This window comes from Gossypium hirsutum, chromosome D09 (assembly GCF_007990345.1).
Source record: "Gossypium hirsutum isolate 1008001.06 chromosome D09, Gossypium_hirsutum_v2.1, whole genome shotgun sequence".
Lineage (NCBI taxonomy): Eukaryota > Viridiplantae > Streptophyta > Magnoliopsida > Malvales > Malvaceae > Gossypium > Gossypium hirsutum.
In genome coordinates this window covers 25,335,077-25,362,001 of record NC_053445.1, presented here as the reverse complement: position 1 = coordinate 25,362,001, position 26,925 = coordinate 25,335,077, and the positions used below count along the sequence as shown (strand labels likewise).

The window sequence follows — 26,925 nt, the reverse complement described above, 5'->3', positions numbered from 1 at the left end:
GCAACTTAGTAATATTGCACATGCATTGGAGCAATTTAGCGAGGATAAGACAACACATTTTTACGAAGAAGTGACATCAATGGAGGTGGAAGGATTTGATGATGACTTATTTTGTAGTGTGTTTGATTATCTTACAGGTCGTGAATTTGTGACCAAAACTTTCTTGACTAAATGTACGAGGCATAGAAAAATTTGGCTTCAAAAAATTTCCCAAGGCTAAAGATATCATTGTTTTAATGTGGTGTAATACTAGTAATGCACTTGGACAATATTATTATGTGGTGTAGTACTTAATACACTTGGACAATATTGTAGTCATCATGTGGTGTACTACTAATTATGCACATGAATAATATTATCAATTTTATGTTATGTGCGTTGGAAAAAATTCGATTTGAAAATGGTTTTCTTACACATAGAAAAATAAAAATATTGAAAATTGATTCGGTTTGTGATGTTTATAGCAATAAACCCTAGATCGAAATCGTACTTGTGTTTTCGGATAGACGAATCCTTGTCGTCGTTATCGGCTTTCAACAAAATGATTTTCTCCACTATTCTAGTACCACGAATTACCTCGAGTGTGGGCTCGATCAAATCGAATCAAACACAGAAACTAGAATTAATTTTCTTTTCTTTTTTTGTGAAAATAAAAATTCTCTTCTCAAATAGAAATCGGAAAAATCATTTTTCCAAAAAATATATTTAATTCTTATAGAATAAAAGCCTCTATATTTTCGGGCAAAATAACAATATCTTAAAGTTGTGTAAATAACTCTATTGGTGTCATCTATTTATAGGGAGAGAAGACATTTGTTGAACTAGAGAAGTTTATTTCAAATAGAAAAATGCTCCCTACTTATTGTAGGATTAGGTTGGGCGGAGCACCCCTAGTATTCTTACTAAGGTTGCCGCCCCTTCATATTCTATGAGGGGATTTTGGGCCTCTCTCATATTGGGTCTAATTACGAGTACTTCTCAGATTTTTCGAATCAGTACTCTGTAATATGATCCAACTTGATTCTGTTTTTCTATTTCCCAAATAAAGTTCAATATTTATATTTAATTAAATAATTTTCTCATTCCAATTTTATCCCTAGTAAAATTATTATGATTTTACCCCTGATAAAATTTCCACGAAAATATATTTAATATTTCATCATTCAACTTATTCAATTTAATCAAATGATTTATTTTCATTTTCAAGCTTTAAAATAGCTCAAAAACATAAACTCAATCTTTCGATCATTTTTAAGAAATCCTTGTTCATTTCAAAATGAATTCATTTTTCATTTTCATTTTGAGAAAACCACATTCATGTTCAAATGATTTCATTTTCTCCATTTTCATTTTGGAGAAAACTATAATTATTTCTTGAATGTTTTCCATTTCTTCATTTCTATTCATTTTGATTCAACATGCAATTCATTTCTAGTTTTAACGAGCTAGTGGAGGGACAGATTGGACATATGCAATTGAAGCTTAAATAATTTATAATGAAGTTCCATATTTTCACCTATTAATTATAAACTAATTTAGTTATGAAGTCATTCCACTATTGTATCGTGATTGAGCTCTCCCCAAAGGCATGTCATTATGAAAGCAACTCGATTGGTGCTCGTCCAATGACCTTGTCATAAGTGTGTTACACTCATAGGATATCCTTAATCTCTTTGGGATAATATCCGTTCTCCCTATATGATCCTATTTTATTTCATGGTAACCATTACATCTTTCTTCATGAAAAGTTAATCACTATCAAATAGTGATCAAGTCATCCATCACAAAGACGAACGACCAGTGACCACATTTACTTTTCATCAACCATGTAATGCTAACGAGAGGATATCATTTACACATGTCTAGGATTATGAATTTCACTGTTATGAATGGCGCTGCATACTACAAAAGTCGTACACCCAACGCACCAACTTTCAGTTCCTTATCTATTCGAACTCAGGCTTTTACTTACATCAAAGTGTATGAGTCATGCCTACATAGTCCGTCACCCACTCAGGATTTAGGTATGACGCACTATGAACATCATAAGTGAATAAATTCATGATCTATTCTTCTTAGGTTCGGTCTAGTGTACTACTAGTCCAATCAGTCAAGTCAGATCTATGTTTAAGAGAAAGCATCTCCCCAATTGGTTTACTTATTTTTATTAGACTAAGGACATGTTTAGATTTGTCTACTAATATAAGTTGCTTTTCGTATTACAATCCAACCACTTAATACTGCTTAGTATTAATTTAAACGTTAGACAACGAATGAGCAACATTTTCTTTCATTTTGCTTTGCGTGTAAAAACCATATGTGGACAATCATACAAAGTATATTAATGTAATCATGAATAATTTTATTAATCAATTTGTTCAAAAAAATTACAAGTGTACTTAGATGAAAATATTATACTTAGAGCACTAGATCCAACAATGTAGTACTAATTGTGGTTTCACTACACCAAAACAGGTTTTTAGTGGCATTTTTTATGCCTTTAGTGGCGCTTTTTAGCGCCGCTAAAAGTATTTGTGGCATTTTTGAAAGCGCCGCAAAAAAACGTCACTGTTGTAAACGCTGCAAACATTTGAATAAACGCCGCTATAGATCAGGACCTTTAGCGGCGCTTTTCCACAAACGCCGCTATAGTTCAAGATCTTTAACGGCGCTTTTTCTACAAACGCCGCTATAGATCAAGACCTTTAGCGACGCTTTTCCAACAAACGCCGTTATAGATCAAGACCTTTAGCGGCATTTTTTCATACGAACGCCGCTATAGAACAGACCTTTAGCGGCGCTTTTCACAAAAACGCCGCTAAAAACATATCTTTAAAAAAATATTTTTTTAAATAATATTTATTTCTATGATAAATATTATATTATGTTTTAAAGATAAATAAAAAATATTTTTAAATTAAATTTTCTACGAAAATTTTAACTTTAAAACTAAATATAAAAATTAATGAATTGAAATTTAGAATTTAAAATAATAAATTAATAACACAATTAAAATCCAAAAGTTAGAACTCTTAAGTAAAAATAAAAATTTAGAATCAAAACTAAAATAAATAATACATATGCAAGGTAATAAAACATACAATGGATTTTCTTAATCAAGTAAATCTTGATAATAAAAGAAATAATACATTTATTTAATGAACTCAAAGCAATGAGCGTCAGAATTGAGAAGAAAAATAGAATCACGATACACAAACAAGATCCAGAACTTCAGTTCCTTTGGACGCCCACACTGGATAGTCCCCGCTTCAACGCCATTGGCTATCAGAGCCTAATGACAACAATAGCAGCAGCAAAATCACTCATCAAAAGGTGGAAGAAGGTTAATTACAAGTTAACAGTGAGGAGATCGCGTGAAACAGAAAGCAGCAGATCCGTATCGAAGCTAGTTGAAATGGAAATCCATGGGAAAGCAAGCATAGATTAAAACTCCATAGAACTTTCTCTAAAAACTTCATAGTAAACTGCTTCAGTCTACTTTTTACTTTACTTGTACAACAATTACATGAAATGCCAAAATAAAAAATATGGGTCTGCGCCACAGAATCCATTAAAAACTTCATAGAACTTTCTCTAAAAATTTACTTGCCAATGTTCTCAACCTTTTTTTCAAGAATTTGGAGCATGCAGAAACCATATAATTTAGCTATCCCATTTTACAGTGAAAGCTAGGAACACACAAGAAACAGATGAAAAAGGATAAATCTAATACCAATAAAGCATCAGTAACTTGGCGTCCTTGTAGCCCATCTTTTTGAAGAGACCATCTATTCTCAGCATTTTTCTTCTTTGAAAAACCTGTAAAATATGGGTTTTGGTGTTAAATAATGCGACTGCCATCAACATCAAAGTCGAAATCATAGCTTATTCTTCTATATTAAGAAAAGTATGCTAAAAAATAAGGGTTAGAAAATAAAGTTTGAAACATACACCATTGATGTAAGTATAGGGTTGGAACTGTATGAACATTAAGCAAAATAGCCAATTTAAATTCACTTAACAACATTAAGAAAAATAAGTCTGGTTGAAAGAAATGGAGCCAGGAGAGAAGAGAAATACCTGTTCAGCAATGCTAGCTGCCTCAGCATAAGCATCTTCGATGTTCTCAGCAAGCCTATGAAGAAATATATTAGATAAGCCTAAATTAGCTAAGGCTCTCCATTCAATAAATTTCTTGTACTAGCTTATTAAACCAGAGAAGTACAAGGAGCATTATGGTACTGCTTGCATGAACATGGAAAACAAGTTGCCATGAAAAAATGAAAACACGAGTATAGGTCTTAAAAAAATAATAAGATAAATAAATAAATAAATTATAGTAAACAGGAGATTTATAAGAAAAAACCATGAACCTTGAGAGCCAAGAAAACAGGAGAGTTAAAACAAACCAATTAATAATATTTACCAAGTTTTATTAACTTTATATATATATATAATGAGAATAAAAAGAAAAAGAAAACAATACTTATTCTTCTCTATATCTGGGAGGTCTGTCCTTGAATACCTTTCAATGATCACCTGGAATATAAACAAACATATAATAGACAGACAAAAAAAAGTGATCAATAACCATCATTTATGGTTGAGGCTGACACAATGTTTGAGCCTATAGCTGTAATTAGCAAGTTAATAACTCAAAAATAAAGTGACCAAATATTATTACATCCAAGAAAACCCTTTTCAGACCAAAATTTGATTAATTAGATACTGTAATAGAAAAGATCATATAGCAATTCATATGCCTAATATTTTTTAATAACAATTAGGAACCTTGGCCCCCTTAGTATAGGCAAACTACACTTCTAGCCTCTTCTAAAAATTCTTAACTTAATTTAAGCCCTTTAGCCCCTTAAATAAATGTTAAAATTCCCTTTTTGGCTACTCCAAAAATTTAATAAATATATTATGGAAAAATAATATGCAGCATCCATGATACATATGCTTCTACCTCTATAGCAAGAAGGAATGAGAGAAACGTTATACCTCTGCTCTCTTTTTCCTAGTGGTTAGGGGTGAGCATTCGATCGAATCGAATCAAATCGAATCCAAAATTTTCGAGTTAATCGAGTTTTCGAATCTCATTTTATCATCCTAACTTTATTTGAAGTTTTCTCGAATCGAGTCGAGTGAGATAGAATTCGAATCGAATTGAATCAAATATATTTGTTCAAGTTAAATTTTAAAAAATAATTTTGGGTCCTTGTAACCGTTGTCACCCATCGTAATAAAATTTGTCAACCTTAATCAAATTTTTTATTAACTTTCATCACCTCATAATTTATTTATTAATTTTTTATATACTGGTTAGCTTCTTTACTTGCTTAGTTGTTTCAATTATCTTCAGATTCTTGTCACTATGTATTTTGGAATTAAAAAATATATTAAATGTAAAAATATAATTTTTTAATAAAATTTATTTCAAAAATAAAATGTGAAATTGATACCAATATAAAATTTTAACACGAATATTTTATGGCATAATTAATAATTTAATTTTAATACAAAAATTCAATATGACTAAACAATTCAATAATATAAATAATATAAAATGTGAAATTTAATTTAATAATATAAATAATAGATATAAATAAAATTATTACTATTTATGTTTAGTGACTTTTTTTGGATAATTTTGATTTTTTATTTGAGAGTAAAGGGTTAGAAGTAAAAGTTTAGAGGAAAAATAAAAAGTTTTGGGGAATAAAAGTTTGAGGGAATGTAAATAGGGAGAGTAAAATTTTGTAGGGAAAATATTTAAAAAAATTGGAGGGGGGAGGGTTTGGGACAGATGGGAGGTGGGATTGGAAGGGAATAAAAGTTTTAGGGGAAAAGTGAGAGGAAGTACAAATTTTGGGGGAAAATAAAATGTTTTGAGGGTTTTTGGAAGTAAAATTTTTAGAAAAAATAAATGGGAGAGTAAAATTTTGGTGGGAAAGGAATTTTGGGTAGATTGGGGGGTTGGGAGGGGAGAGGAGTAAAAGTTTCGGGGGAAGTGGGAAGGAGTAAAAATTTTGGGGGAAAAGTAAAAAGGTTTAGGAGTTTGGGGTAAAAATGTAAAACATTATAATTTGTTATTCGAATTATTCGAGTTATTCAAATTCGAAAACTTAACTCGATTCGAACTCGAAATTTGAAAAAAAATTCGAGTTGATTCGAATAACTCGATTAACTTGAATAACTCGATTCGTTTAACTCGAAATTCGAATTTTTTTTCGATTTTTTCGAGTCGAATCGAGTTTTGCTCACCCCTACTAGTGGTGACATGCAGTGCAGTACTACCGAACTTGTCCGGGAGCACCACAATAGCCGCATCTGCCTCAAGAGGATGGCACCGCATCATTCTCACTAGTCAATAAATCATATAGCAGATGGCGATAAGCATTTCATAACATTAGTATGACAATATTGAATATGTTGTCTTGCACTTCAAATCTCCATCATAGTTCCCAAATAATCATAATTTCTTTTGTTTTGTCGTAGACAAAAAAACTTGCTGCAAGGAATGGATTATATATGACATTAATCAAAGGCAACCAAGTAAAAGTAATCCATTTTTACTTTTTGGTTCAAAATATTCTATCCCCCATTTATTAACACCTTTCGAGCTATCAAACATAGCTTTATCATCAAATTTATTCATCAGACTTTGAGACCAACTTGAACCAGTACTTTTACTAAATACCATATTCGCAAGAACTTGACTAATCAATTGAAATCAAATAACAACACAAGCAAAATCACAAAATGAAAGCTAAAAATCATTACCATGATGCCCTTGGCTTGCAGCAATATGCAATGGATCAAACCTAGATTTGTTCTTCTTAGTAATGGTCTCTTTGTTTGAGTATTTTAACAACTCCTTGACAACATCAAGATGCCCTTTCTTTGCAGCAGTAAACAAGGCAGTCTCCCCCAACTCATTCACCTCGTTTACCACACTAGCCTGTATCTCTGAAACCTCTATATTAAAATCTTCCCCACTCGCAGTCTTCATCATTTGAGAATCAATGTCCATCTCAGGAATCTTCTAGCATTGATCGATCCACGTGAACTCCACACCTTGTAAAGAATCACCACTCAAACTCCTACAACTATTATCAACAGAAATAATCTAAGAAATATGAAATCTGAATCCGTTGATGAGGAACGCACTATATCTTTTAACCACTCGATTTAGACCTTGGGAGAGTCATTTAACTTCGTCGTTTACGTTCTTCCCACTCCAAACCTATTGACTGGAAAGTAAACTGAGTAATAAAAAATGTTATGAGAAAACATTATTATTTGTAAGCGGAAGCTCCAACTGCATACCGTTTGGATTAACCATTCATAAAAAGATTCTGTAAACAACTTATTGATATCTCGATGTTGTGTTCTTCGGGAGCGCAAACGAGATCTCAATATTTGTTTATACTCACTACGTTAAAAAAATGTTCACTTTGTTAGAAGATAAACAATTTTCAGTTTGATAAATATTTATCAAATTTTTAGAACTTACTTCCGTAAAGGTTCCATTGATTCGTGGTGAAACAGAATATATCGATGTGCTTGTACCCACGATAAATGATCTAATTCTGCAATTTCAACTTTGCCGATTGGTTCTCCAAAACTATGGAACAAATAAGTGTCGGCTAAGTTATGGTCCGTGAGTCCAGTATTCCTATTTGGTCTGTTCAACCTTGTTTCAACATCTTCCAAATATCTTGGGCAGAAGGTCATACATTCCTCTGCCAAGTAGCCTTCAGCAATCGATCCTTCTGGATATCGCTTGTTGCGGCAGTAAGACTTTAATTTGGATAGGAACCTAAACACAATATACAACATTACCAAAAGTTGTAACTAATGGCATAGAGGTGAATGAAGGAAAATTTTAAAAATTTTAATGTTGACCTTTCTATGGGATACATCCATCGATAGAAAACGGGTCCGCCAAGAATTGCTTCATGCGGGAGATGGATTATCAAGTGAACCATAATGGTGAAGAAGGAAGGTGGGAAGATTTTCTCCATGTTGCATAAAGTCAAAACGGCTCGATCCTGTACCTTCTGAAGTTCTTGAACATCCAAAACTTTGCCACAAATGGCTTTCATTATATTGGATAGTTCAATTATACAAGACGTCACCTTCTTGGACATACAACATCGTAGAGCAACTGGCATTAAATCTTGCATCAAGATGTGATAGTCATGTGATTTTAGCGAATATAATCTTTGATCTTTAACACTAACACATCGAGATATATTTGATGCATACGCATCTGGAACCTTTATATCCTTCAACACCATGCAGACCAGTTCTTTTTCCGTCTTGGACATTGACAAAATAGAAGGCGGCAACCGATATTTCCCATTCAGAAGTGGATTCGGATGAAGATCAGGTCGAATTCCCATCTGAACTAAATCAAGTCGACTCTGAAGATTGTCTTTTGATTTTCCGTCTACATTCAAAATTGTACCGACAATGTTCTCGCAGACATTTTTCTCAATATGCATAACATCAAGATTGTGTCGTAATTGGTGGTGCTCCCAATAAGGCAACTAAAAAAAAATACTTCTTTTTTTCCACAAGTCTGCCTCGTTAGGATCATCCTCTTCATCGGAGTCATCATCAACTTCATCATTTGATCTTTTATTTCTTTGCGTGTTTGCCGGTTAGCTCATCTTCCCATAACTAAAGTTCATATCTTCCAACATTAACAAGATTTCAGATCCACTTGTCTGCGAGGGAGCTTCTCTGAACTCTTCAGTACCGTCAAATGCCGAACTCTGAAATCTAAATCTATGATTTTCCGGTAACCACCGACGGTGCCCCATGTAAGAGAACTTCTTCCCATTGTATAACCATTGTGAACATGTTTGTGCAGCACAACAAGGACACGCATAACGACCCTTGGTACTCCATCCGGATAAATTGGCATAAGCGGGAAAGTCATTAATGGTCCACATCAAAGCTGCACGTAAATTAAAGTTCTCCTTTCTCAGCACATCGTATGTCTCGACACCAGCCCATAATTGTTTTAACTCTTCAATAAGTGGCTGTAAATAAATGTCGATATCATTCCTGGGTCCTTTCTCTCTAGGGATAATCATTGATAACATAAGGGAAGATTGCTTCATGCAAATCCAAGGAGGCAGATTGTAAGGAACAAGCACTACTGGCCAAGTACTGTACGCAGTACTCATGATCTTGTACGGATTAAATCCATCAGATGCTAAGCCAAGCCTCACACTCCTAGGATCGCTTGTAAAGCTTGGAAATTTATTGTCAAATGATTTCCAAGCTAAAGAATCTGCCGGATGCCTCATCTTCCCATCATCGGTTCGTCCATCATGGTGCCATGTCATAGACTCCGCTGTGTTCGACGACATGAAAAGCCTTTGAAGCCTTGGTATCAACGGAAAATACCGCAAAATCTTGATCGGCTTCTTTCTTGGCTGTGCATCATTTTCATCGTCGTTCCCATCTTCTGTGTTTCTATTTGTCCAACGTGATTGGCCGCATATGTGACAGCACTATTGGTTTCTCCGATCGCCCCAATACAACATGCAGTCATTCGGGCAACTATGGATTTTGGTGTACCCAAGACCTAAATCTTTTTTCATTTTCTTCATATCTTTGCATGATTGAGGGATTTTTACAAACGGAAACATCTCTTTCAAAAACTCTAACAGCATTGTCAAAGAGTTCCCGGTCCACCCTCCCAAACACTTTAAATGAAAAAGACGAATACAGAAAGACAATTTCGAGAATTTTGATCCCTCAAACAGTTCTTCGTTCATGTCATTAAGTAGGGCGTAGAACTTTGCCGCTTCTCGATTCGACTCTTCATGATGTACACTTCTTCCGGGTTCAGTAAAAGTATTTCCACCGATATTACAATCATTAGATGCCACAAAGTCGGCTGGGAAAAACTGTAAACCATGATTGTGAATATTAAATGCTTCCCGCAACATCCCTTCCATGTCATCCCCTCTAACAGACTGATGGTAAGTAGTACTGTCATAAGATACATCCATCCTTGAAGAGGAACTACTAGGCGGGCATTCTCCATGAAAAAGCCATTGTTTATAACCCCGAACAAACCCATCAACAATTAGATGCTCTTATACAACTTCACGATAATACCAATTTGTGTTGACACACTTCTTACATGGGCAAAGAATCATGTTCTCCTGGCTTGCATATTGAAATGCAAAATTTAGAAAAGTCTGTACTCCATTTCGATAACCGTCGCTTACTCTTGACAAATTCATCCAAGTCTTGTCCATTTCTTATTTTTTGAAGTCTGATTTTCACCAGAAATTACAAGGGTAAGTTAAATGTAAGTTATGTACGTGTATAAGTTATTATGTAAGTTAGGTAAGTTATGTAAGTTAAATGTATTATGTAGGTTATGTAAGTTGTGTAAGATATTTAAGTTATGTAAGTTTTGTATTATGTAAGTTACGTAAGTTAAATGTATTATGTAGGTTATGTAAATTGTGTAAGATATTTAAGTTATGTAAGTTTTGTATTATGTAAGTTATGTATGCTATGTATTATGTAAGTTATCTAAGATATTTCGTAAGTTACGCAAGTTTACATATGATTAATGAAAAGAAATAAACACTTTAAAAAGATGACCATTTGCTCAAATTGATGTTATATTTTCTTAATTAATCATATCTACTTTATGATGATGTTAACGGTTTTACTTATGTAAGTATAGTATTCACTTTATTTTTATTAATCATATGTTTTAGTTATTTATTTAATTTAATTTTTTTTGTTTTATATAATTTTTTCACGTAATGTTATGTCGATTTAAAGTTTAGAAAAAACAATTTACATATGATTAATGAAAAGAAATAAACACTTTAAAAAGATGACCATTTGCTCAAATTGATGTTATATTTCCTTAATTAATCATATCTACTTTATGATGATGTTAACCATTTTACTTATGTAAGTATAGTATTTACTTTATTTTTATTAATCATATGTTTTATTTATTTATTTAATTTAATTTAATTGTTTTTTGTTTTATATAATTTTTTCACGTAATGTTATGTCGATTTAAAGTTTTGAAAAAAATTTACATATGATTAATGAAAAGAAATAAACACTTTAAAAAGATGACCATTTGCTCAAATTGATGTTATATTTCCTTAATTAATCATATCTACTTTATGATGATGTTAACGGTTTTACTTATGTGAGTATAGTATTTACTTTATTTTTATTAATCATGTGTTTTAGTTATGTCGATTTAATGTTTTGAAAAAAAAAATTTACATGTTCAATTTTCAATAATTAATTTACTAATACCCATAATAATTGCTGTAGTTAAATTGAAATCAAATTTTTACTATATTTAATAAAATAATAATAATGATTTTTCAGACAGATTGAGGAAACAAATTTAAGCAGACATAATAGTGTAGTAGGAAGTTCCATGTTCATGTTATTTCCATTACAGTACATGAATATAACCGCGTTGAAAATAAAAAGCCAAAAAACAAATATTCCTTGCACAATCTTAAATAATCTCTCTCTCTGTCTTCGTCTTCAATTAACCAGTAACCACATCCCATCACCCATTTCTCGATCCACTCTTTTCCTAGAGTCCTTCATTAAACTCTTCTTTTCCTTCTTCTTTATATAATTCAACGATTTTTTTACTTAAAACAGCTCACCTTTTCCACCCTAAAAAAATATACATCTTTTTATTTTATTTTCTCTTTGTTTATCTCAGTGTTTGATTCTTGTTCACCGAATAAAAAAATATGTAGTGTTATTATTATTATTATTATTTTAACAATGGGATCTGGAAATGGGTTTTTTCCAACTGAAGAGTTCAATTTAGATTTTAAATGCTTAAGTGATCCTCAACAGCTTCCTGTTGGTCCTAAAATTGATGAAGGTGCTAATGCTAAAGTATATGAAGGAAGTTGCAATGTTATCCAAAGTTCAACACATCAATATGCATAACGACCGATGTTATCATCATGTAAGGCATAAATATCCTATTTCCTACTGCCAATTACCGAAAAAATGATTCTCAAGTAAATTAAGAAAATAGAAAATAGCAGTGTACTAAATAAAGAAAATAGAAAGAATAGCAAACCAGAAAAGAGCAGTATACCGGTTTGAAGGGTTACTGTTGCTGCAAACTAACAACACCCAATTACTTCATGCATTGTTTGGGGACGGTCGCAAAACAAGACAACATCAATGTAATATTACAACCAAGCAGACGAGGCATAAAGTAAAAAAAATTTATAATTTTTTCCCACACTAAAAATATAACTTACCGGTGGTTGCGGGAGCAGAGAGCGACGGTGACGGTGATGGTGATGCAGTAGATAAGACGGCGATGGTGATGAAGCAGGCGACGGTCATGGTCACGGCGAAGCTAGTCGGGTTTAGGGGGATTAGGGGCTGAGGAAGCTAGGGATTTCGGCTAAACAATTAGGGGTAAGTGATGAAGAGGAATCGGGTTTTGCCTGGTTAAAAGGGCTGGAAAGGAAACAACATCGTTTCCACAGATAAATGAACCCACTGATAGCGGCGTTTGTAAATAAGTGCTACAAAATGTCCACAGAAACGAAGTCGTTTCAGGAACAGACAGTCAAATTTGTGGTGTTTTGGCATAAAATGCCACTCACAACATTGAAAAACGACGACGTTTTCAATGACTAAACTAACAAATTTGTGGCGTTTCTAAATAAGCGCCACTAAACAAACCCGAAAACGATGACGTTTCCCAAACAGTTATGACAAAAGTAACCCATTTACGGTGTTTATTCCAACGCGCCACAAAATAAATTACAAACGATGTCGTTCCTCAGCCAGTTAGTCAAATTTGTGGCGTTTAGGCATAAGCGCCACTCAATTAACAGTGACTAAACGACTAACTTTGCGGCGTTTAGACAAAAGTGCCACTAAATTAACCGTCCAAACGATGTCGTTTTCCAAAAAACTAGGACAAGTTTCTGGCGTTTTGCCACAAAACGCCACTAAGAACATCGAAAAACGACGACGTATTCATGACTAAATGAACCTATTTGCGGCGTTTATAACCTTTCGCCACTAAGTAACCACCGAAACGACGTCGTCTGCAACGAAATATAAACGAAATGCAGTCGTTTTCCTGATAATTAGGATAATTTTGTGGCGTTTTTCGTAAAACGCCACTAAGAACATGGAAATTTTTAAAAAATTAAGTTAATTATATCAATATTTTTTTATATTTTATATTTTTATTTTTAATAAACATAAATATTTATGTATATATGTCATATTAAATAAAAATTTGATGTTAATTTTATCAATAACATGTGTTAACATTTTACAAGCTCTGTATCAAATTAAACTTTATGTATACAATTGAACATTTAATCATTATTCATGTACGCTTTTGGGATTTAACCCATTTTGGTATATATTTATATTTTTTAAATTGATAATTTATATATATCTTTTTTAGATTAAGAAAATATAAAAAACTTAAATTAAACCCTAAACCCTAAATTAACCATAATTAATCCTAAACCATATTTTCAGGAATTCGTGTTGCTAATGCTAGTGTGTAGTACAAAACATATATTTTAACCTTAAATTATAAACTGCAAACCGTTAACCACAAGCATCAAGCCCTAAAACACTAATTAACCTCTTAACATGACTAAAACGGGATAAACCCCAAACTATAAACTCCAAACTTCTAAACTCTAAACCCAAAACACCAAAACCTACATCGTAAACCCTAAACTCAAAACTCTAACATTCACAAAATAATAAACATTATATAATGATTAAACCTAAAACCCTAAACTATATACAATATTAAACTTTTTAACTTATAATAATCACTGAACCTTAATCACCAAACTCTCAAACCCTAAACCAAAAACACTAAAACTACATCATAAACCCTAAACCCTAAACTGTAATTCAAAAATAATAAACATTATATAATATAATAAACTACATTATATAATAAACTACATATATAATAAACTAAATATATAATAAACTACATTATATAATAATCTAGCGGCGCTTCCCACAGCGCGCTGCTAATAATATGTTTTAGCGACGTTTTACCATAAGCGCCACAACTGCTAGTATACATCAAGACCAAAGCACTGCGTTTTGGTTAATATTTTGCGGCGCTTTACAATACGCACCGCTAATACTATACTTTAGCGGCATTTTCAAATAAGCGCCACTAATCCTAACGTACCTCAACACCAAACTCTGCGTTTTGGTTAAGAAAGATTGCGGCGCTTTTCAGTACGCGCCGCTAATACTATGCTTTAGCGCTGGTTAATATTTTGCTGCGTTTTCCAATAAGCGCCACTAATCCTAAAATATAGCAAGACCAAACTCTGCGTTGTGGTTAATATTTTGCGGCGCTTTACAATACGCGCCGCTAATACTATGCTTTAGCGGCGTTTTCAAATAAGCGCCACTAATCGTAATGTACCTCAAGACCAAACTCTGCGTTTTGGTTAAGAAAGATTGCGGCGCCTTTCAGAACTCGCCGCTAATATTATACTTTATCGGTGTTTTAACATAAGCGCCACTAATGCTACTATACATCAAGACCAAAGCGTAGCGTTTTGGTTAATTTTTTGATGCGTTTTCCAATAAGCGCCACTAATCCTAATATACCTCAAGACCAAACTCTGCGTTTTGGTTAAGAAATATTGCGGCGCTTTCTCTACTCATCGCTAATACTATGCTTTAGCGGTGTTTTCGTATAAGCGCCACTAATGCTAGTGTACCTTAAGACCAAACTTTGCGTTTTGGTTAAGATGTATTGTGACGCTTGGTAGTAAACGCCGCTAAAGATGTTCTTTTACGACGTTTATTCAGAAAACGCCACTGTATGTCCGACTTTTAGCGGCGTTTTATTAGAATCGCCGCTAATGCTACATCTTCAGCGGTGTTTTATAGTTTGCGCCGCTAATGCTCGATTTTTAGGGGCATTTGTAATCCAAACGCCACAAAAGGTGCCGCTAAAAGTCTGTTTTGGTGTAGTGAAATGAATTCAATTAAACAATGAAAAGATAAGAAAATCTCAAATGTATGTTTGCTTATTGATAACAACTTTTATAAATTATTTTTAAAAAAATTTGCCAAATAACAGAAAATATTATAGACATATTCATCCAAACACCAAAAAAAATATTAATTTTTTCAGAAAAATAAATCATTTTCTGAAAGTAATTTACAGTCAAACAAACAGAGCCTTAAAATCATTTATACTTCCAATTTAATTTAAAAATTTATTAATTTATTTTTTTCCGTTCTTCCTTTCTTTTTCCTTATAAAATTAAATTTATTAATTTCATTTTTTATTTTTTATTTTCTTAAAATCTTATTATTTTTCCATTTTTCTTTTTTTTTACTTCTAAATTTAAATTAAATTCTCAATAACTACTTACCTTCTTCCTAATTAAAAATTTTAATCCAAATATAACTAAAAATTAACCATAAAATCATACCAATTTTTATTTTCCAGAATCATTCTTGTTCTTCAATCACTCACTACTTTCCAGTTTAAGTGTTTAAGTAACAAACACAAATGATAATTCAATCTCAAAGCATTAGACGAACCTATCCATATAACCAAAAACATATACACTTAATATGCAAAACACTGAAAACTTTTCTTCCTCATCTGCAACTAAGAGAAATAACATGTCAAATAAACACACTTAGCTTTTGTCTTATCTCTCAAATCCCAACGTTGAAGATGAAGTTGGGGTCATCGAAAACCAGATATCGAAACGGAGGAGATCCTACGGTGGACGATAGAGATCGAAACTTTTCAGTTTCAGAATTTTAAACTTTTTTGTTGGATTTCAAGTTGCTGTCAGGGAAAATGAGGTTAGAATCAGCTTCAACAACCCTAGATCTATGGAAAATGAGGGCCTTGGCTCAAATGGATGAAGGTTGTGGAGGAACACGGTGGCTAAAGGCTCGTTGGTGCTGGTTTCTACCATGAATCAACGATACCTTTTGACAAGCCTAGTGTTGTTTTGGGGTTGTTCAACCAGTTAACCACATTGAGGTTGTGGGATTCAATGCTAAGCTTGTGAGTATTGAACCATCTTGATTCAACAAAAGTAATAACAAAAACCTTGATTGGCAACAACTCGGCAGTAATAGGGTCCTCTTCATTGATTGCTTTATAAAAAGACAACAATATCACCATTTTCATCATGCAAAACACCTCCAAGGCTAGACTTATTAGGTCCAAGAATGACTCCATCACCATCAACAATGAAGTTCACATGGCCACTCAGAGAAGGTTCCCAACTTTGAACCAAGTTGACAAGCTGCTGCATTTTTTCAATCTATAAGTACTATGGAAACCGTGCAATGTCATCAAAAGGAAATTTCATGTCAGGCCACTTGGACTTGCAACACCAAGCCACCATTGCACCAATGATGTCATTACTTGCTTTCGGTCCCAAATTTTATCTTTGTAGATCATTTTATTTCTATGATTCCAAAGAGACCAAACAATCGCAAAGAACACTAATCTCCAGAGTTTGTCACAATGACTCCACATTGAAGTGAACTGCCAAGCCATGAAAAATGACATTGGGTCTCTTGGTGCCACTTAATGGACCTCCTATAGCTTTGCAAACTGTTTCCGAATACCCCATGATTCTTGCTAGCTAAAAATCGGGTGACGCACAGTTTCCTCTTCACAACCACAAGATATGCCAGAACAAGCTTCCCCCGGAACAATGTTACTTTTTGCAAGTTCACTTTTAGTAGGGATCCTACTTTTAAATAATTTCCATGCAGAAAGCCTCAATTTGAGGGAGGAGGAGGCCGGGATTGCCCAAATGAGTTTGATACGAGTCATAAAGGCCCAACCCAAATTCAAGAAAGTGATGGGCTCAAGTTGCCACAAGGCCCAATAACGAGATCAAAGGCCTGAAAAATGCGGTCCAAACTAAATGGGACCATTCAAGAGTTTGTTAGCAAGGCCTTAGATGCATACACGAGAGAACAAGAAACTCAAGATTCACTTTCTTGTTTTCAAGAAAATCAAGAAACCGAATATTGGCCCAATTATGTTGTTCGAAGAGATTTCAAAAATAAAGAAAATCAAGATTTCAAATCTTGGAAATCTTGGTCCAAGAAACCAAATCTTGCAGCCAACACGCATTGGATCTCCGTTACGAGCATCAACGACCCAATTTCGGAAGGAGATGGACCACGAGCCCAAATTCTTAAAGGCAAGGCCCAATAACCAAATTCCAGCCCAATCAAGAAGTTCCTTCATACTTAGTTGAAAATCAGGCCAAAATGTCAAAGGGCCCAATTTATAAACATTTTAATTGTTTAATTTAATTTTTTAAGCTTTAGGAACATACATGTAAAATTCAGCCAAAAAACAGCCCATATATATGCTTGGCCGAATTTTCCCTTTTTATGTTATTAATTAGGTTTAATTTTATTAGTTACTTGTTAGATTAGGATTACTTGAGGCCTATTTAAAGGCATGGCTGGCCACCCCTTGTACACAACACACTTAGATTTATTCTTAAATTTCAGATTTGTTGAGAGTAGAATTTTCTTTGAGTTTTCTCCAAGATTTCTCTCTTGAGATTTCTTTAGAAGTTGTTTTAACAATCTTTTGATTGTGGGAGCCATCTTCAACCTTCTTCTTGCCATCGATATTCTTTGGAGGGGAGATTAGAGCCGTTTGAAGGAATTTGTGAATTCTTTCGGGAATTCAAGGGTTCTTAGGACTTATTGTTATTTCTTGCTGTTCAATTTATTTTCTTTATTATTGCTTGTGCCGATTCTTCTTCTCACTTCTTTGCTGTTCTTGTTTGTGTTTCAGCCTTGATTAAAGTCCAAGATCGCCTCATTCAATTGATTTCTTATTGACAACAATTACTTGATCCAAAAATCCTCAAATTTTAGGAATTTGCCGATTCTTGTTTAATCTTTTTAGGGTGTTTTCAGTTGCTGTTATTTGGGGGAATTCATCTTGGGAATTCAATTAAACATATTCGTAATCTGATTTGGGGGTTCAAGATTCGTTTTACTTCATCAATTTTTCTTCCTCTTCTACTTGTCGCACTAAGCCCTAATCTTTCATTATTAATCTGATTGTTATTTTTTTCTATTGATCTGAGATCTGATTCATTGTTTCTTTCTTAATCTAATAGGTCAGCTGTTGGGAAAATCACTTTCTAAGCATAAATCGGTTCTTAGCTTCCAAGAATAAGCCGTCTTTAAGAGTTTCTTTAATCTTGCTGTTCATTGATAATTTTAATTCCAGATCTGATTGGTTTAAACTTATCTTGCTGTTTCGTTTCAGATCTATTCGTCTAGAGCCTTTCGTAGGAGTTTCCCGTGACTTGACGACTCGATCTTGGTCCGCGCGCGCCTTTATATCAGAGTTTATTGTAATTCACCTTTGGGTGTGATTTTTCATAAATCATATTACAACATGACTTCGAGTAGTGTGTTCCGCAGCTAACTAGCTTCTAGAGGAAACTTTTTTTTCTCGATCGATATGCATATATTAATAATAGAAAAAAGTTGAGAAATGTTAATCTCATTCCTAGTTAAAATTACAAAACACCTAATTAAACAAGGAAATAAAACATCCTACATTTGACCAAACTACTAAATAATCAAGAATATATCACCTCCAAGCTTTAAATAACGCTGATCTTCTCACCCCAGCAATAGCCAACGTTGTAGCCATACCATTACTTTTCGTATAAACCAATGCGAATTTAACACTAACCAGTTGGTGTCACAACTCCATACCGCTTCCTTAATCTCCTCCAACATGAAAGATAACTCGAGTTTCACTGCATCTTCCTCGGATATCTTCTTAAAGTTTAAATCCATATCCACTATCCATTTTCTCGATGAGAAACTAAAGTAATTACTGAACGAATTGAACATTTTTTCCTTCAACAACTTTGTGTCATTGCACCATGAACCCCCGAATCTTAAACCATTCACCATCTTCTTCTTCAATTTAATCTTTACTACTTTATGAAACAAACATAATTGGAGTCACCTTTTCTTAACCAAATAATTCTTATTTTTGACACCAAATCGATTCACGACATTTAATAGTTACCCACAGCTCTAGATTCGATCGTCTAAGCTCATCCATTTACGATTCATTTAAATCTCTTCGATCACTGATTTTATTAAATTCCATTATCTTTTTTTTTCAATTACTTCGATCCTTTTATCCACTTCACTTTCAGAATTTTCATTCCACTTTTTGAGAGTGACCCTCAATTTCCTCAACTTTCCAAACATCTGCATATTCGATCTTCCCATCTCTCCCCATACTTCGCTGATAAGGCTCGAACAATCCTTTTTGGTGAGTCACGCTTTAATAAACTTGAACGGACTCGATCACCAATCAGCTAATTCATTCAATAATAAGACCAGGATATAGTGAAAAACATATCTATTTAATCCCTACTACTAGAAGTCATTGAAATGTAACAGCCATTGCACTTCCAATAAAAATTGATCCAATTTGCTCCTCTTATTATTAGGTCCATACCAAGAAGAAATTTTCCCCGTCAAAGTTAAATCCACCATTTTGTAGTTGTTGATAAAGCTATTGAATTCCTTTGACCATTCTTTAAACTCACACCATTGCTTTTTTCACTTTTATTTCTCACTACATTGCAATCACCACCTACTCCAAAGGCAAGCAAACGAGTTCTTTAAGGCTAAAAGATTCATCCATAATATCTTTTGAACCGAAATAACATTATGGGCATAAACATTAATCAGGGTTGCTTCTATGCCTTTGGCTGACCATTTCCTTTTTACTACTACGAACCTTTCATCACAAAGATCTTTATCCACTTGAACACTACCTCTATCCCAAATCTTAACCACACCTCCTGAACACCCAATAATTGCCAAAATCTACCATATTTTCCTTGTTATGTCAATAGTGATTGTTTCTAACTTAGTTTATTGAATAAAACACCTAATCGCCCTTACTTTGATATGACTCTTCTAACAGATGATATCTTAGCTTTCGAGCCCATACCTCTAATATTCCACTATACAATCCTCATACCAACTTACACCACAAATATGCAATTGAATAATGACAAAGATAACCCGAGTAATAAAAAAAAACCACACTTGTTTTAGTTCTGGTCGACCTCTAAATTCCTTCTACTCCACAATGCTATAGTCCCTCCAACCTCATTATTTCATCTATTACTTCACGTTTGTCCCCTCTTATGCTAAATCCCAACCTCTTTCCAACATCCCAAGCTTTCTTTGCTTCCCTGAGGATCAACTTCCTTCTATTGCTTATATCAGAATCAGAAAGAGAAGCATTTACAACAGTCTCATCTCTAGTCAATATTCCTTTCCTTTTTTCTCTCATCAATGCCTGATCTCTCTTATTTTTCTCCTTTATTGAAAGGAAACGATCTTGAATTTCAATAATGGAATGTATTTTTCTACCCTATGTTTTTTTTCTTTCTTTTTTGATTTGATGAATCCACGACTATTATTACCCTATCTTCACTATCCTCTCCTCCCAACTCCGTTCTATCTAATTGGTCGTCCAAAATATTTGATTCTGGACTCCCTTCTGGTCTCAATGTTTGGGCTCTTTATACGTCCAGACTTTCCTTCAAGCTCATAAACACCTCGTTTCCCTTTTTGTTTTTCCTGTCTCCCGACCTTACCCTGTATGTTTAATTCAACAACAACCAGACCTTTATTTTTAACATCTTCTCTAGCCCATTCACTACAACAATTATCATCCTCCTCCTCCAAATTGGTACCAGCCCTAAACCCACACAACTATTCCACTCTCCAATTTGGTTCATTTTCCCAAGTTCTCTGATAGCCACCATTCTCGTTTTCTTTTTCAAGGAAAATAACATTAATTGCTTCATCATCCCCTGTTTGTCTCTCTTCTGATGTTTTTTTCGGTCCCATTCTTGTCGTCGATCCCAACTCAAACACAATCTTATCACCATTCTCCTGTATTGATTCTAACCTTTCTCTTTCCTTCACTCTATCTTTCCTATTGATATTGTCGAATGATTTTGACAAGCCTATCTTTAATCGAAAATCTCACCTCTTCAACCTCTAGAAATATTAGTTCATCGATATATTCTGATTGTTGATTAATAGCAGCATCATTTTTTTGTTGAAACTATTCACCTTCATCATATTCTCGCTAAGAGACACTAACACTCCCCACAATCCTACTATTATTTTGAAATATGTGTAGTTCTAGCAATGCAAAGGCAAGCCTGATAGTTCGATCCATGTCACTCTCTCTATCGAATCAGTTTTCTCCGACCATGGTTCTATTTTGACAAAATTCTTTCAGATATGTCCAAGCATTTTGTTTTAAAATACCAAGTAATTCATCATCTGGTATTTCAATCAAGAAATGTCTTCCGTTAATCCTTCTAGTTATGATCTCACCTAATCCATTTCAAACTACTCTTTCTGTAAAACTCTTTGTTTAGCAAAACGTAGCAATTTCTCCCTCCAGACATTTCTGAAGTTTCCATAGTTGTTCATCGTCTACATGTCCCTTGATTAGTTTAATTTGATTTTCCCCTTACCATCCATAACTTCTTTTAAACTCAGATCATACCTACTTTTACTAGATGCTTCTCCCATAATGAATCCAATATCCATCTCTTTCTTCCCACTTACCATCCGTTATTTATGATTTTCCATATTCTGTTTGAATCCCCTGTAATTGATACTTTTCTCCATACTTTCCTTCCTTTTAATCTTGCCAAATATACCGATATCCTGTTCCCTAAAATCACAAAACGGTTTAACCTGTTGATAGCCTTTTGTGCACCCACTATTTTTGTTAAACCTCACGAATCCAAACTTTCTTCCACTCTTACTCTTCTTAGCTGAAATGAATGCATCAATAACATCTCCATGATACCGAAACAACGTCCATAGGCCTTTCCAATGTATGGTTGCCGCAACATTATAAATGAATAACGTAACATAGGGCTTCAAAATTTCTCAGTTTCTAGACGAAACTATTTATAATGGATCCATGTATGGATGCTTTATTTATGACTTTTAGGTTCACATCATTGATGGTTTTAAGTGTAACATTCCAAGGCCATTTACCATTGGCGTAATAGCCAAAGTTAGACATTTTCTCACCCTCTTGGGGGCCATAGCATAAATTCAGTCAGCTCCAACATGAAGGCATAAATTATTGGAGACCTTATGAAACAACCGGTTGAAACTTGTAAGAACAGGGGAACAATACTACAAGCAGTGCCCATTACTTTTGCCATTACGAAAGAACAAAGATGAACACAATGTAATTGTTTATGTAGTTCAATTTCTCTATGTTTGTGAGCCATTTCCCAAAGAAATAATCTACTATCTCTTAAACTCATGCTAACATCATGCTAAAAGTGATTTAAGTCCTATCGCACATATGTTTCCAAGTTATCCTCAACACAATTAGCAATGATAATATCTTCATGAACTTGAGGGTAAGTCATGGATCCACGAGATATGTTTCCAAGTTATCCTCAATAATCTCCTTAATCAAGGAATTCGATTGCGTAATTCAATTCGGTCCATTGTTGCTTCATAAGATCGATTGGATAAGCACATGTTCATAATATCATCTAAGTCATGGTCCAACTCTTTGGGTTCAAAGGATTTGTCAATTCTAAATAAGGTAAGTTATATGACTTGCACAGTGCCAAGTGTAGTAGGTACTACTCACATAATTACCTCAACAATCTCTTTCAACAAGACTTCATATATGGAGCTAGAATCCAACTTCATTAAGTAATCATCATATCAATTACCCTTTATATAAGGATACAAAAGATTTTGATATATATTTACAAAGTTAACCCATATATTCTTGGAATACATAACATGGTATATAAAGTAAGTAGATCACATTAGAATTCTTTGAAAGTAATTGTGCTTGATTCATCTTCTTCTCCAATTATAATCACAGAATTGGATGCACAAAATTCTCAAAAAAATACAAACAAATCACCATAATACTTCAATAAAACATGCACACAAATAAGGCAAGTTTTGACACTTGAGCAGTGCCAAGAGCACTTATAACTGCTCTTGTCATTGCTTTTAAAACTTGCCTCAACACCCTAGAATGAATAATATTCGATGGAGATAACGGTTTGGTAATATTCTTCCTAATCTAAGATCTTTTACCCCCCGAATATGAGCAAAGGGGAGAATAGTTTTTTTTGTTTGGTTGTTGAATATTGTATTCACCTTATATGAAGCTTTTCTATGAAAAAAGAAAAAAAAAGTCAAGTACATCATAAAACTGGATGATTACAGAAATTCAGTAGTAAGACATTAAGAACAAAAGTTTCAGCACGCACAAAATTTGCTAAAAGGTTTTTATAATTTTTCACAAATTTTATAACATTACATATTATATATTAATTCAACCTACTGCCTGACGTCATCACATAAATCAGTGTTATCCTGTTTGGATGCCATGAGTAATCCTAGAGATTTTGTCACCTGTTTTAAAGAAAGCTAAGGTGTAACTTTTCCTTGTTTTGAACCTAAGGCCTTTATCAACATAGAAGATCCTTACGCAACTCTCTGATACTATTTGATCTAGCAAGTGATTAAACCATGAAGAACCTAAGCTGTTTTAAAAGTGGGTAACCGAAGCAGACAATGCCCATTTGTGTGATGGTGATACTGACCACTACGCAACAGGTGCCATCAATGATATATATATATGTAGAGAGAGAGAGAGCGAGAGAGAGAGAGAGAGAGAGAGAGAGAGAGAGCATGAAATAATGTAACATTAAGTTGCTAGGCCGAAAGAGAGCAAGATTTCTTATTATAGAAATTGGAATTTATGGACAGGACATTGATCAGTACTTTCCGATGGAAAAGGTATGCTAGCAACCTAGCTATGAGGAGCATTCTACTTCTAGAAAAGATAACATATAGAACAGGAGATCACTAGGGTATTTCTTTCCCCCACATTTACCTACGTACATAAACATAGTAATTAAGATCGATACTCGGCAACTGCATGCTCATTACAGCATTGAGATTGTTTTCATCTTAATCAACCCTTTCATGTCACATAGAATATTGAGATTTTGAGACGGAAAACAAGTGTAAATGTGTTAGTTTTTTCACACTTTAGATTATAATTTTCACCACAGGGAGTCCATATTGAATGGTTGATCCTGTTGTTGTTGTTGTTGTTGAGGCATAGGAACTACGACCTTAGAAGAAGCCACCGCGCCTTGGAAATTAGAAGCTAGATCTGTTCCAAATGGAGGAATATTAATCCCTTGTGTCGACGACAGAATCGAATAATCCATACCTGAAACATCTCTTGGTTGATAATTCCTAAGCTGCAACGCCTTAAAGAGAAAGGAATTCATGGAAAGATTAGGGCTTAAAATGCTAGAAGGCCATGAAAGCGACGATGGAAGGCTAGCTGCTCCGAAATCCAGGTTTAAGTTCATGGCGTTCATATGGCCATGGTTAACAGTATTACTGTAACTAGGTGTTGCAATGTCGTTGAACCCACACGATGGGTTGGCATTGATGTTCAAGTTTGGTAGCTCAACGTCTCCAAACTCATTCACAATTGAATTTGCATCACATGGAGATCCAAGCGAGGGTTGTGAGGATGAACTTGGCTGCGGTTTCTTCACTGCTGCACTCTTTTGGAATACCCTACACACCACCCATTCCTCCTGTACAAATTATTCAAGGATTAAAAACAAAGTAGATTATTATATCATTAGAAATGCCTTCAATAAATCAAGTTATACATACCTTTGAGGCTTTGAAAGGGTGTTTGTTTTCAAGCCTATACTCATGCATGACCCAGTTACTTTTCTCACCCTTGGGGGCTCTGCCCTTGTAGAAAACTAGGGTTTTCTTCATCCCAACGAGAACGCCACCTGCACGGAAGATTTCCTTGTCTTTGCCTGTTGTTTTCCAATACCCTGCTTCAGTAGCTCGGTTCGTTCGAAGCCCAGTTGGGTATTTTCGGTCTCTCAAGCTGAAGAAGTACCATTCTTTCTCCCCCATCGATGCCTTGGCTGCATTATTATAGAGAAGCAAAATGTTTTATACTCATAATTGGCCAACATAACCTTAATAGATTTAATTAATTTACTAATCATAGTTTTATTTTCCTTCCAAGACTTATCTGCATAATTAGTATGTTATTCCAAACAAAAAATGTCAAATTACCCCAGAAGGAGGAGAAAAAAAAAAGAAGAAAACTTGTTTGATTGAAAACTTATAACTATTTGGACATTGAACAAGAAAATTAACAATAGCTTCTTATGATTATTACTACTGTCAAGTTAAAGCAAGCATGAAGAGTAGAAAAATCTGGTTAGAATTTAGAAAGAAATGATTCAAAAGCTATATTACCTGGAAGATCCCAAGGTTCACATTTATTGAGATCAACATCGACAATAGCTTTGGAAGTGAAGGTGATATCAGAGACCTTGTGGGAAAGATAGTAAGTGATGAGTTCTTCATCTGTGGGATGGAATCTGAACCCTGGAGGAAGATTCTCCATTTGTTTTTCTCCTTCGATAAAACCAGAGGTCTATATGCAAAAAACCCAAAACCAAGTTCCCAAAGTAAAGATGACGCTATAAGAAGGCCTTATAAACATCAAATGAAAGGAGATATGAAATGGGGGTAGCGTGTACTTTATGTTCTATAACTTCCCTCTTGAAGAAGAAGCAGCCATGACTAACCTTTTATTTATTCTTTATATTATGAAAATTACATCTAACACTTTGACAAAACATGATGCAAGAAAAATACTTGGTTTTGAAATTTACAACAAACAACACTACTGTACAGTGAGTGAATAACTAGATGGTGGATTTACTGATTTGTCACTAAGCTTTTCAAATTATTACTGAAAAAGCCAAGCAATTGTAGCATTGACTAATGGAGGGATTGTTTTGTGTAAGAGGGAGGTTGAGTCTTTGATACACTCTAGGGTTAGAGATTTTAGACTGATTTTGTTTGTTGTATCATATTCTTGCCCAACCACCTTCACCCATTTCTACCCACCCAAATCCTGGTTCCAATGGGAACATATCCCTAACTTTATAATCATCAACAATTGATCACCCATCTCTTTCTCAATTGATTTGGGCTTTCAGATTAATTAATTGTTTTCAATCAATTTATATATAAATATTACGTAATTTGCAGATGATAGATTAATTAATATCCTATAGGTGGTGAGTGAATATTAATTTAATTGATATCTTTGTTATTATATCAACAAGAAGACATGAGTTCAAACGTGTTTAATCGCATTTTACTTTTGATTTAAGGGTTGAAGAGAAGTTATGGTAGAAGTAACTATTATATCAAAATAATTAACACCTTATAAGTTCCTAATTAGGGTTTATGTTCTAGACAATTGGAAAGAAAAAAAAGATCATGGGTATTTAACCTTGTGCATAACGCATCTTATTCATATATTTATATTTATTTTAAGTGTTTTATTGAGTTAGTATAACAGGTCAATCGAGCATTAACTCAATTATGAAATTATTATATAATACCTTCTCGTATACAAATCAAGTTAGATTTTTACGAAGGTGATGTTATTTTTATTTTTGTAATAAATCTAACATATTTGATATTATACAATGATGAGATTCCAGCATTAAACCCCATCTTCTAAATTTGCTGGGAATTGCTGTAGTGTGTGTGTGAATAGAAAGGGCGATATTGTCTACTATCTACATAGTTTCTAAAAGTTGTAAACGTAGACTTATCCATCAAATCAATATTAAATACCTTGATAATGAAAAGTCATTATTAATAATCAAATACACATTTAATTATGTATGT

At 33.8% G+C, this 26,925-nt stretch overlaps 2 protein-coding genes and 1 long non-coding RNA gene across 3 annotated transcripts; all 3 read right to left on the bottom strand.

The window, feature by feature from the left end:
* Positions 1-3,037: 3,037 nt before the first annotated feature.
* LOC107892986 (uncharacterized) lies at positions 3,038-4,229 on the bottom strand. The gene is made up of 3 exons (XR_001682687.2): positions 4,081-4,229; positions 3,734-3,854; positions 3,038-3,292 (listed from the first exon to the last, which is right to left on the bottom strand). It is a non-coding gene; the product is annotated as an uncharacterized lncRNA (long non-coding RNA).
* A 299-nt stretch (positions 4,230-4,528) lies between these two features.
* LOC121220749 (ankyrin repeat-containing protein ITN1) lies at positions 4,529-7,137 on the bottom strand. Its single transcript, XM_041100191.1, has 3 exons — positions 6,787-7,137; positions 6,268-6,366; positions 4,529-4,539 (listed from the first exon to the last, which is right to left on the bottom strand). Exons 1-3 carry the CDS (start codon positions 7,034-7,036, stop codon positions 4,529-4,531), a joined length of 360 nt encoding a protein of 119 aa, XP_040956125.1. The 5' UTR covers positions 7,037-7,137.
* A 17,004-nt stretch (positions 7,138-24,141) lies between these two features.
* On the bottom strand, positions 24,142-25,675 carry LOC107892031 (NAC domain-containing protein 100-like). Its single transcript, NM_001326794.1, is given in 3 exon segments — positions 24,142-24,779; positions 24,862-25,130; positions 25,471-25,675. Coding segments are annotated over 3 exon segments (972 nt in total). The 5' UTR covers positions 25,622-25,675; the 3' UTR covers positions 24,142-24,227.
* Positions 25,676-26,925: the final 1,250 nt, after the last annotated feature.

What these genes read in the sequence shown, in the direction of transcription:
- LOC121220749 (XM_041100191.1), bottom strand. Translation starts at nt 7,036, where the DNA reads ATGGACATTGATTCTCAAATGATGAAGACTGCGAGTGGGGAAGATTTT. An exon ending in TGCAAGCCAAGGGCATCATG is followed by an intron (nt 6,367 to 6,786) that starts GTAATGATTTTT and finishes TTTATTGACTAG; the next exon opens with TGAGAATGATGCGGTGCCAT.